At 44.8% G+C, this 13,053-nt stretch overlaps 1 protein-coding gene across 1 annotated transcript; it reads left to right on the top strand.

The window, feature by feature from the left end:
- The first annotated feature begins 357 nt into the window (after positions 1-357).
- On the top strand, positions 358-10,881 carry LOC120047781 (ephrin-A1-like). Its single transcript, XM_038993332.1, has 5 exons — positions 358-620; positions 9,295-9,590; positions 9,753-9,818; positions 10,015-10,134; positions 10,257-10,881. The coding sequence occupies exons 1-5, from the start codon at positions 523-525 to the stop codon at positions 10,376-10,378; spliced, it is 702 nt and encodes a 233-aa protein (XP_038849260.1). The 5' UTR covers positions 358-522; the 3' UTR covers positions 10,379-10,881.
- The last annotated feature ends 2,172 nt before the right edge of the window (positions 10,882-13,053 follow it).

Raw genomic sequence — 13,053 nt, 5'->3', positions numbered from 1 at the left:
CATGTTGTTGAATATGTGAGCCTATAATTAATCAGGGGGGGGGGGGGGATCAGCAAGTTTTTCATGAATGACTAAAAGAAAACACTTTTGGTCACAACAAAAGAAACACAACAACTATTTTGAGTGCGTCATGAATTCATTTCAATGTCACAAAATAGCTATAGGCCCATATATTTCTGTCCATAGCTTTGATTATATCATATAGATTGGATAAAGTGTTCATGGCGTCTCTAGTTGAATAGTCAGAGCAGCGGGGCGTTTTCCCCGCTGTTATTGGCTTTTCAACCGGGAGAGGCGTGGCTCCGTTAGACAAAACAGTCAACGCGCCTTGGTCTTAACCATACAAACCGCCGTTAAACTCCATAGAAGGAGCTCTCAACCATACAGAAAAGCAACAGCTATAGACCAGCACCCCTATCATACATTTATTTTGACAGTGTGCACATCCTGCACAGACTTATTCTGCAATAACTGACAGTATCTGTTGGTGTTTGGTTTTGTTCTGGTCCTAAATCAGCAGCTATGGATTTGGTGTGGCTGGTGTGTTTGGCTGTGAGCTTCGGAACCGGGTTCGCTTCTGCAGAGAGACACAGCGTCTTCTGGAACAGCACAAACCCAAAGTAGGTGTTCATAATCTCTTTCTCTCTGTGTTTGTGCGTATTTTGGTGTAGCACACATTAAAAGTGTGTGTGATTTCTGTTTACGCGCACCTAGTGCTCAACTCACTTTGAGAATGCGTATCTGACACTACTAGGCCTACTCAAGTACACTTTCTGTCATGGGATAAATACTGTTTGTGTCTCATCCACTCAATGGATAGCCTACGGGCTGAATTTCCTCGGTTCTTTACCAGACATCCCACCCCACTGGACACACACGGCCTGGTTGAATCAACGTCGATTGCACGTCATTTCAATGAAATGTTGAACCAATGTGGAATAGAAGTTGACATCTGGATTTTGGCATTTCTTTTATTTCTTCCACTTGTAGGATATTATATTTAGGCTATGGTAGGCCAATCGCGCAGCAGGGCATAAACAGAGAACAAGGGGAAGATTGGGAACGAATTCTGAGACAGCTGGACAGACAGAATCAACCATATATATGATCTCGATACAAAGATAGACTCCCTCACACAGCATAGCATAAAAATAAATCCTGACATGAACCAACTCGACCTGAGTGTCTGAATCCAGACTGTATGTCTGTGTTTCACTCTATTGGTGCTGTTGACAGTCTGACACTTCAGCTCTCCAAAAGGGGGAGGGGTGAGAGACATGTCCAATGCTGATTGTTTTGGGGTCAGAAATTGTAACGCTACCCTTGCCACTCAGTGGGATCAATGGAGCTTGACAGGTGTATGCAAGGCCATGTGATTTATTGAGCTTTTAGCACAGAGCTGGAGATGGTGAGGAAGAAGGATGGATTATTTTATAGAGGAAATGGACAAAGACTGAGGGGTCACGTTTTCAGCCGACTCTGGGTCGATGTTATTGTACCTTCTTCTCCTTAGGCCAATGATGATGACAGAGCACTAAATTAGATTTCCTATGAAATGGGAAAGACATTGGTTTTGTAATTGATTTAATGATGTGAGCACAGGTAAATGTTGTTGACTAATCATACCTTGTAATGAGTTGTGACGAAATGGGTTTTGTCAGTGTGAGTCAGCCGTGTACTTTACCTGTTCCGTACGCAGGTCTGACTTTACCTGGGTTTGTCGGTATGACATCACTGAGACGGTGCCTCGAGCACAAGGAACATGAATTCTGTTGATCAGGTGACATGAGGAAGAGAGAGGGAGAAAAGAACTGAAGAGAAGGACATCTGAACCAGACTCTTAGTCCATAATGAGAAAAGAAAGAGGTTATAGAGGAGAAATCAGAGCATCAGAGTTGTGGGGCAAGTGAGAATTGCTATAAATGCAGAGAAATACAGAAAGAACATTTGAGGGGCTGTGTGTGTGTGTGTGTGTGTGTGTGTGTGTGTGTGTGTGTGTGTGTGTGTGTGTGTGTGTGTGTGTGTGTGTGTGTGTGTGTGTGTGTGTGTGTGTGTGTGTGTGTGTGTGTGTGTGTGTGTGTGTGTGTGTGCGCAAACATTTGACCAACTGGGGACATTTTGTTGATCCCCACAAGATCAAATGTTATTTCTAGGGTTAGTATTAGGGTTAGGAGCTAGGTTTAGGTTAAGGTTAGGATAAGGGTATGGGTTAGGGTTGGGGGTTAACCTTGTCCCCACAAGTTTAGCTGCGCAAGACTGTGTTCTTTAATCTGGATCTGGACTACATTCCCACTAACTTGCATAACAACATCAACAACACCAATCATAATGTACACTAATCCTTTTCGTAGCAGACTAAAGATAGACTAACACATAACCAGACAATATGTTCACACGTCACACATGTACTCTAGACACAAACAAGCATGTTCAGACACACACTCTCACATACATTGACACAGTCACACATTAACAAAAACAAACAACATGGTAACTCGCCGCGCCAGTTTGATGTGGAAGCTGTGACGCGCTCAGTGTCCACTAAAGACCGATAGACTCACACTGGTAACTATTACTCATGATACAAGCTCTACTCACACGTTCTGTACTGCATATGTCTCACACACACACTTCTTTCTGCAGAAGTCTTTATCTAAAGTCTCTGAAAACCTCCAATTGGAATTCAGTGAATGTGGTTTTCAGAAGGAGATTAATCACTGTTAAAAATGAAGACTTAATCCTAGTCTGGCCTGTACCCACCTGCTATTGTTACCACATTTTTACTGTATAATCGTTCGTCCTTCTCTTTAATCCCCCGTTCTCAGTTTCCATCTTTCTTTTTCAACTTTCTCTTTCTCTCTGGGCAATTTTCAGTCTTTCAGCCTGAAAGCCCAATCTGGTCCCTCAACTGTCGTCCCACTTTACACTGTGTCTCAACCACCTGATTCACTCCCATGGGATCACTGAGTCTAATTGATTCCTGGCTGATTGATCTAAGGCGATCAGGTGTAAACTGATGTTTACTGACTGACTTCAGATGGTAACACACAGATCGCTCAGTGTGTGTGTACAGTTGTCAGTCTCCGACCTGACTGGTGTAGAAACTGGTTTTTCGCAGTCTGTTCCAACCTTGTGTTATAGCCTGGTGTGTGTGTGTGTGTGTGAGAGACTGGGCTTGTTTCGACCTGATCCAACAGCTTAATCATTAGTTCTGGCGCAATGCCTTGTTACTGGAAGTGTTTTTTTGTTTTTGACTGAGGGTGAGTGTGTAGTGTTGCCTGAACTCCAATGTCAGAGAAAGGGAGGGGCCCTATACGTAGGCGATATTACGGAGCACTGGTAAATCAGTGACTCACACCCATACATGCGCGCACACACACACACTCTCTCTCTCTAGGGGCAGGAGGGAGGAGTTGGGTGTTAATATTAGTAGCAGCCAGCATTCCACACTTCCCCTGTTACTATACTCAACTCTGTCAGCTGTGTTCGAACCCCCCCCCCCTTTCCTTCCTTCTCTCCCTCCCTTCTGTACCTGTCCGTTCCTCTCTCCGTCGCCACTCCCTCTTCTCCACACCAGCTGCGTCTTCTCCAGCTTGTTATTGCCTGACCATCTCTATCTCTCTTTCTCACTCTCTGTTTCCATGAGTTCATCTCTATCACATATTCAAGTATTCATGTTCTCCTCTCCTATATAGCTATATATTTCCAATTCTCTGTCTTCTTTTGTCTTTCTCTCTCGTGTTGTTGAGGTGTTGGGCTTGTCTGAACAGATATGTCCTAGAGGAAGAGGTTTAGGGTTGTGGTGGCTGGTGGGGGAAGAGGGTGGTTTGGTTGTAAAGTTAAATGTGTGATTTTTTTTTCTCTGTTGTAAAGCTCTTCTTTCCTCTGGCTATATTCCCCTCTCTCTATTCTGAAACCCTCCCCTCTCTCTATTCTGAAACCCTCCCCTCTCTCTATTCTGAAACCCTCCCCTCTCTCTATTCTGAAACCCTCCCCTCTCTCTATTCTGAAACCCTCCCCTCTAGCTCCCCCTCCCTTCTCTATTCTGAGATCGACCTCTCTCTCTCTCTCTCTCTCTCTCTCCTTCCCCCCTCCCCTCTCTCTATTCTGGAACCCACCTCTCAATTAAATTTAAATTCAAGGGGCTTTATTGGCATGGGAAACATATGTTAACATTGCCAAAGCAAGTCTCTCTCTCCCTCCCACCTCATCTGTCACTCTGGGTCTCTAATTCTACAGCAGAATGAGGGGGAAATACACTCGCGCACACAGATTACAGATGATCTGAGCTGTAATCTGACTAGCTGACCTATACACACTAAAATCGTCATCGTCATTCTGCTGCTTTTTATATTTAGAATAGATTATATCCCTGCTATCTCTCTGGCGTAACAGACGTGTGTGTGTTAGTAAATCTGAAGCTCCTTAAATATGTAGAGGAACATATCCTACATAGAACAATCAGTTAAAGGAGCCAATAGGATAGCTCCAGTCAGTCAGCTACACAGCGTATAGTTCTGTCCATTCAATCACATCTAGGCATATAGCTTGTTTCCTGCTGACATAACAGCTGTCTTACCGAACACTCTCACACACACATTATCATGGATGTAACATAAAACAACGTTTTGCCGTGTTTAAAATAAAAATATACTTTAATTAGCACCCCCTGGGCCCCCTTCCATCTCAGCTCTTCCTCTCGCCTCCTTATCTATGGTCCAGACTTCCTCTCTCTCTCTCCGTCAGTCCCTCTCTTTCTCACAGACCCTGCTCTGTTTTCCTGAGTAGTTTTCCACACAGATCACAGCAGCTTGCTTAGTCTCCCCACTGTTACTGTTTGACTCAATTATGCAATACTGAGGACTGCTTTATCCTCACGTTATCACATTGTGTGTGTAGGGTCATGTTTGTGTGTCCAATATCATCTCGTGCAGCGTTTGAGATGGCTCTCTGTTGCCCCCTAAGGGCCACGTCCAGTCAGCTCAGCTCAGGCCTGACTGACTTCTCTGTTTGAAGCAGCCGGGATATTTCCAACAAGAATTTTTGCAATTCATGACATTCACTTTGAATGAATGAAAATAGTTTTGACCCCAACCATGTTATTCTGTATAATCCAGATTGAACTCGGGTTAGTTGGAATATTATTGCCCTGGTTGAGAGACCTGTGAGTCTAGTTCTCCTCATTGACCCAAACCAAGCTGCATATCTAGCAACCTGCCAACACGTAGCCTTGTTCTATTCATCTGAAAGAGAGAGTTGGGAACAGAAAGTGGGGGATGGGTAAAAGAGAAGAAGGTATTTGTGTTGAGAAATTAGGCTGTCATGAAGAGCTCTGATATTGTTACCTTTTTAAGAGCAAGGGAAGAATAGAGGGATGAACGGAGGGAGAGGGGGATGGGTTAATTAGAGCGCATAAAGGGGAGACAGACGGAGAGATGGGACATGGATGAATAGATGGCTGGCTGGAGGGAGGGGAGAAAAGGCTGTGTTGACATTTTTAAAGGCTCTCAAACCCTGCATTTCCTTATAAAGAATCACACATACCATGAATAGGTGGTGGTGGTAATAAGTGGAGTCTGGATGTGATAATGGGGGTTGGGACAGAATGATTAGACTCCTGTTATTCTGATCTGTTGGAGCGTGACAGACAGAAGAATGACCTCTTTGGAACTCTCCTCTCAGGAGAGAATGTGGGAGATTAGAGAGTGTTCTAGAGAGGTTCTACTAGAGTAGTTAGTGTACAATACTGTATTAGTAGATACAACAACTAAAACCCAGATTACAACTGACAGGCCTATATCCTCTTGAGTTCAGGTGTCAATGTGGGATACCACAGTTAATTAATAGGGTCATTTATACGCCTGTGTGTGCAGATTTTATAGTTGTATGGTGTGAGAGAATTTTATATGGGAAACACAGGAGGGGCAGTAGGGAGAGAAGAGAGATGGCCTATAAGTAGGGAAAGAAGGGAAGAGAAGAGAGGGGAGAGATGTGATAACAGCAAGAGATGAGGAGAGGACTTCAAAGCTGTTGAGAACTTAATGAGGTGTTAAACAACTCACCCAATCACCCTACTGTCATAACCACCTACTACACACACACTCAAAGCAAACACACATCTGTGACGCAGTAGCTACAGTAGCAGCTCTGAGAACTGTTCAGTTCAGAGGAGAGGTGAAGGGAGACTACCTTCCACCCTGGCTGTTTACACACACCTCAGTCAGACACACACACACACACACCTCAGTGACAGACATACAGACATACAGACAGACAGGCAGACAGGCAGACAGACACACAGGCTCTGGTCTGCCCTGATAAACAGATGTGCTCAAGTGCCTGGGGTGTGAGGCGGCCTGAATTCTGGTATTCAGAGAACAGCACCCTCACCCCCCTGCCTCTCACACACGCGTAGCTATCACATTAACGCAACTCTCACTCTCCTGTGAAGAGAAGGACGAAGGAGAGGGAAAGACGATACTGTTCGGAGGGAGGGAGGAAAGGTCGCTTGTGTTCCAGTTGTGAGTCTGGCCCTGTGTCAACTGGCTTCAATCAGCTGGACTTCTCCCAGATCCCTAGGCTGAGATTGCACACACGCTCACACATGCACACACTCACACAACCCCTCCCATTGATAAGTATGGCTGTCAACATTACTGTAAATCTAGCTTCATCATGATTATTGTACAGAGTAAATTATGGGCAACATGGACCACGTGCAAAATGCTGAGAGCCATAGTAGCTACAACATACCTCACCTTATCATGTCTACATCAGCCTCTACTAGTGAGTAGAGGACACTGAGCACAGCCTTGGGGGTGAAGGGTGGGGGGCAGACTGGAGTCTAGTCAGCTCCAGGGTTTATGTCTTTGGGGGAGGGGTAATTACACCCTATTCAGAACCCCTCCTCCCTTTGTGGGCAACAGCTTGACCCCAGATAGCTTTTAATTAAGTAGGCTCCAGAAGAGCGACAAAGGGAGATCTGAAAGTGTGATTGTTTGTAGTGACTGAGATTAGCAACAGAATATGTGTTTTGACAGCTTTAGACAGGAACATGTTTTTAAGGAGAAGCTGTGGTTGGTGTGGAAATCAGGTGGATTCCATTCAGTTAGGAAAGTCTCTTCACTCTACTGTAGCAGTGCAGTTCTCTCGTGCCGTTCGTCTCAACCCTGTCATTTACCAGTCGGAGTCAAAGAAAATCAATAAGAAAGGAACAGAATTGTTTGTCAATTAAGCGCTTGAACCGCAGACCGGCGTGTGTGCATGTGAAGGCTAAGCCAAAGATATCATCCTGTTTTGAAGTGGTGTAAGAAAGAGGCTAATCTAGCTATTAGCCCCGGCTAATGAGCCTAGGTACGGGCTCTGCTAACAATACATGTTGTGACAGGCAGGGTACTCTCTCTAGGTCTCTCTCACACACACACACACGCAGGGGGATTAAAGGGGGTTAGAGACCCACATGGAGCCAGTGTGTCTGTCACTTAAGAAGGACAACAACAACAGGAGAGAAAGGAGGGATGAAAGGAGGGAGGCAGGATACCAGATACCTCCTGTTCTAGGCTTTGATGCTTGGGCACACAGAAACACAACATAAACATGTAAGAACTGGGTTCTTCACACTGTCTCTCTCACATAAAGCTAGTGTATACATTACTATGAGCCTTTCCTCCCTAATTAAAGTGCCACCAGCTGCCTGTGATACAGACGCTCTCTCTCTCTCGTGGCACAGAACAGAGCCACACACCCGGAGTATGTGGCAAGGTGTTTGTGCTGCGGCCTGTGTGGATGTCTGTTCAGCCCAGGGCTGGGAACCAATGAGACTCTGACGTGCATATTATACTGATTACATCCTCAGGGATAACAAGCTCTTACCCACAAACTCAACCTCTCTTCCAGAAAAGTGTGTGTGTGTACTCTGCCAGCACCACTGTCTCCACTCGCCAACACAACTCAACTGTGTGAGCTGAATCCTTATAGGCCTAGAGGACAGCTGGAAAGCACTGTTTTAATTTGATACCCAGATACAGCACTTTGTTTCTTTCATCTCTCTAACCTTCCTTCCTACCAGAAACATAAGTTCCACTGCTCTACCCACTGATCTAGGGTTTATTTCATGAGTTGTGTGTGTTAGACATTTGTGTCCGTTCACGGGTATACCTCAGTAGATTGGAGGGGTTGGCTGGAGGGAGGGAGGGAGGGAGGGAGGGAGGGAGGGAGGGAGGGAGGGAGGGCGGGAGGGAGGGAGGGAGGGCGGAACAACAACCACAGTAACAGTTAAAATCTAGAACCGAGATGGGGGGGGGGGGGGAGCTTAGAGTCATAAAGTCAATGGAGGGTGAAGATGAAAAGGAACACAGAGAGACTGTCTCCACCTCCCTCAATATTTATTTTTCATGGAGGAAGAAGTAGGAAGAGACAGAATCAGGGGTGAAGAGTCACTAGAGGAGTAAAAACAGTCACACCCACTGACACTCCAACAGGTGCAGAGGGAAAGAAAGGGAGGGAGAGGGACAAAGAGAGATGATAACTAACGCATTCAAATGACTTGTGTAGGGAGGGAGAGAAAGATTAAATGACTTGTGTAGGGAGGGAGAGAAAGAGATTAAATGACTTGTGTAGGGAGGGAGAGAAAGAGATTAAATGACTTGTGCAGACAGAGCATGTATATGACAGACAGACAGAGACAGAAGGAGAAACTGTCACTCAGAATCTTGTCTCCATGGACACAGCTGGCCAGTGAAACTCTACTCTTAAAACAACATGAGTGGAATGCTCCAGAAAACAGATGAGGGAGAGAGTTAAAGAGGGATAGGCAGAAAGAGTGTAGGCGTGTAGTGGTGTGTTCTTGTCTAAATAAATACATCAAACAAGTTCAGCTAGTGACTCCTGATTGGCTACTCACTAATTCTCATTGTCTGGGTGACAGGTCTACACCAGGACTCACGCAATCACACACGTGCCGCAGGTGCAAATACACACACACACACACACACACTGTCTGTTTGGGCTGAGTCTTATTAACAGCTTTTTGTGTTTATGATTGTCCGTGAGTGTGTTTATTATGAGAGTGTGTGTTTGAGTAAGTTGGTTCTTCCATGCGTGTTTGTTCATGTGAGTGGAACAGCCCACACAAACATGGGCTCAACTCTGTCATCCGGCTGGGAATGGGCCGTGATGATATTTCATAATGTTACGTTTGTTCCTTCGGTCAGTCAGAGATGACTATTAGATGTAAGGTCATCTAAAGATAATAGCCAGCCATGTCACTAACCACTCTCCTTCTCTTCTCTCTAGTTTCCTATGGGATGAGTACACAGTGGAGGTGAAAATCAACGACTACCTGGACATCATCTGTCCTCACTACACGCGCGGGGAGCTGCCGTCCCAGGAGGCCGAGCGGTACGTGCTGTACATGGTGGAGAAGGAGGACTATGAGGTGTGTAAGCCCCACTCCTTCGACCAGCTGCGTTGGGAATGTTCCCGACCCTTCGCTGCCCACGCCCCCGAGAGGTTCTCCGAGAAGTTTCAGCGCTTCACCCCCTTCACCCTGGGCAAGGAGTTCAGACATGGAGAGAGCTACTACTATATCTGTAAGTATATCAATACTATAGTAGTACTACTACACATTTACTAATACCACTACTATCTATTTGCAGTACTTCTGAATGAATACTACCACTTAACTGTACAATAGACTACTCTAACACAATGCTTGGGTATTTGTACTAAACCTCCCTCTTCTCCCTCTTCAGCCAAGCCGCTGCATCACCACGGCCAGGAGTGTCTGAGGCTGAAGGTGGATGTGGTTGGACCTCATGGTGAGCTCCATTCCCCTGTCTCCATCAACATGCTAGCATTAGCCTCTGTTAGCTTTAGCCTTTAGAGGGTTTTCCTATGGTAGCATTAGCTTCCGTTCACATTAATGGCTAGGCTTAGTGTTCCCCATATTCAGTGGTGTTCCCGTTGGGTGTTCATACAATCAAGTTCTTACCAATGACTTCTTGTCTTCTACAGGTTCTGGGAAGGCCAAGGCTGACAAAGGCAAGGATGGAGCGATGGAGAAAGCGATGGATGGAGGAAAGGGAAAGATAGGAGCAGGAGGAGTGCACAACCCCTCCAACAGGCTTCCAGCCGGTACGTCTCCCATCTGTCCATCCAGAGAGACAGTCAGATGTACAGCATTGACTCTGGATACTGGAAGTACAGTAGAATTGTTCCACTTGTTTCTGATAATAACATGTTCTCTCTCTCTCCAGATGACCCTACTGTGTTGGAGCCTAAGGTCCAGAAGAGTGTGGGTAGTTCAGGTGTTCAGCTGGTCTCCCTGTCGGTCTTCTTCACCCTGTTCCCCGTCCTACTATCCCTGTTACTATATTGAGACTGAGTTACAGACCTAGCTACAACAGAGACACTGTCAACCCAATGCTGGACATTGGCACAGAGAAGATTTTTATAGATATTTTTATATTTGCAACTGGACTGAGCTGCTGCTGTGTGTGTGTGTGTGTGTGATTGGAACGTGGATCGTTCCAGAGACGATGATCTTCAAGAGTATTTTCTGAAGGATATTTTTCTACATGTTTTTGTAAATGAAAGAGGATGGATGCTATTTCCCTTTTCACTCCATTTGATCTGTATGGAGACTTGGAAACCCCACTGACTCTGGAACAGATCTAACTGGAAACGTGATGTACTAATCATTATTAGAAAACTGACAAAGGGATAACTGTTTTCATGATTACCCTGAATTGATTTGTAACAGTGATTATACACGGAGTGTAAAAAAACATGATCAATACCTTCCTAATATTGAGCTGCACCCCCTTTTGCCCTCAGAACAGCCTCAATTCGTCAGGGCATGGACTCTACAATGTGTCGAAAGCGTTCCACAGGGATGCTGGTCCATGTTGACTCCAATGCTTCCCACAGTTGTGTCATGTTGGCTGGATGTCCTTTGGGTGGTGGAACATTCTTGATACACACAGGAAACTGTTGAGTGTGAAAAACCCAGCAGTGTTACAGTTCTTGACACACTCAAACCGGTGTGCCTTGTACCTACTACCATACCCTGTTCAAAGCCACTTCAATCTTTTGTCTTGCCCATTCACACTCTGAATGGCACACATACAAAATCCATGTCTCAATTATCTCAAGGCTTAAAATCCTTATTTAACCTGTCTCCTCCCCTTCATCTACACTGACTGAAGTGGAATTAACAGGTGACATCATAGCTTTCACCTGGTCAGTCTGACATGGAAAGAGCAGGTGCTCCTAATGTTTTGTACACTCAGTGTATAATGCGGGTACATATTCTTTGTTCAATCTGAAATAGTTTGAGCCAAAGCCTACAGTAGTCCTCTGAAACGGCCTCATGTTTCCTCTTCATGTAGAAACTATTGATGTATATATATGTATGTGTATTAACTGACCTTCCTCTAAGCACGGTTTATGTCTTGTTTAGTGTAGTAGATACTCAGGTCAATGGGGACGTTTCTTCTTGACATGTCACTAAAATCAAACTAAAGTGTATTTGTCACGTCCACAGGATACAGCAGGTGTGAACAGTACAGTAAAATGCTTACTTGAAAGCTCTTCCTCAACAATTATAATTCACTGTACAAAACCCAATGATGTGACAGATGCATACTCTAAAGCACAGATTAGCACACACTAGAACAAAACACACATTCTATGTTGTAGATATACACAGATATCTACATAACCAGATCCTCTGTCATTGAGATGGTACAACAGCTTCTAGTGAACAAATTGGGATTGTTTTAGTCATTGCTGGTTTGCTTTTGTATGTCTTTATGGTTTAGTGTTGAACAGATGAGTGTATAGGAACGGAGGGATGGAGGGAATAGGAGTTGAGGGAAGGAGGAGAGCAAAGCGGTAATGACAGGATTCTGAGAGGGTGTTGTGATTGCAGGGAGGCTGGGAGCTGTGCTTCCTTTACTGATGGGCATTCATTGCATACTGATATACTGTAAACAACATAACCGGTACACTGGATATTATGGTGTGTGTACAGCACTGTAGGTTGGTGGCACCCTAATTGGGGAGAACTGACTCGTGGTAATGAGTGGAATCGGTGGAATGGTATCATACATAAACACGTGGTTTCCAGGTGTTTGATGCCATTCCATTCGCTCCGTTCCGGACATTGTTATGAGCCGTCCTCCCCTCAGCAGCATCCTGTGGTTTACAGGTGTAATGCAAAGGAAATCCCTACATACAGACACTGTATTGTAACTTGTTTTTGTAAATGTTTGTATGGAAAATTTGTACATAGAAAAATATGTAAATAACAGCATTTGTTTAAAATGTGAAAACTTTAATGTAATTAAAAAACAGTGATATAATAAATCTGACTTGAGTGCTTTCAATTCTCACATTTTATAGCCAAAGGTAAAAAAATTGATGGTCACACTTTCAAAGTTGTTACTTTTGACACAATTGACAGCTGGAGTATAAAACTTTCCCTGCGACATTCTGACATTTTGTTTTGATGGTTGACAAAGGTGACTCCAAGCCCATCCATCTGATCTCTGAAGAAATCTCACCCTTTCGCCAACTCCCCTCATGTCTTTCCCGTGCTCTTCTCTCCTTCCCTCGCTTTTGCCGTTTCTGTCTTTCATGCTGGGCTGGTTTTCTCTGGCCATAACATCACAGCCCTATGGCCAAACGTCGGTGTGGAGATGGATGAGAGAGATACTATTTGGCCATAAACAGAGAGTACACAGTGGCAGAATACCTGACCACTGTGACTGACCCAAACTTAAGGAAAGCCTTGTGTAACGATGTGCGCTGAGAGTTGGTGAGCAAGTTCAGGGAGTGAGTGTTTTAATAAATAAACAACTAAATACCAAACAAGAAATGCACAGACGTGACACTGGAACAGAAATGATGACGCCTGGGGAAGGAACCAAAGGGAGTGACATATATATATAGGGAAGGTAATCAGGGAAGTGATGGTGCGCGTCACGATGGTGACAGGTGTGTGCCATAACGAGCAGCCTGGTGACCGAGAGGGCGCACACGTGACACTTT

This window comes from Salvelinus namaycush, chromosome 5 (assembly GCF_016432855.1).
Source record: "Salvelinus namaycush isolate Seneca chromosome 5, SaNama_1.0, whole genome shotgun sequence".
In the NCBI taxonomy this organism is placed as follows: domain Eukaryota; kingdom Metazoa; phylum Chordata; class Actinopteri; order Salmoniformes; family Salmonidae; genus Salvelinus; species Salvelinus namaycush.
The sequence above is the reverse complement of the archived record's forward strand: the minus strand, read 5'-3'. Positions and strand labels throughout refer to the sequence as shown.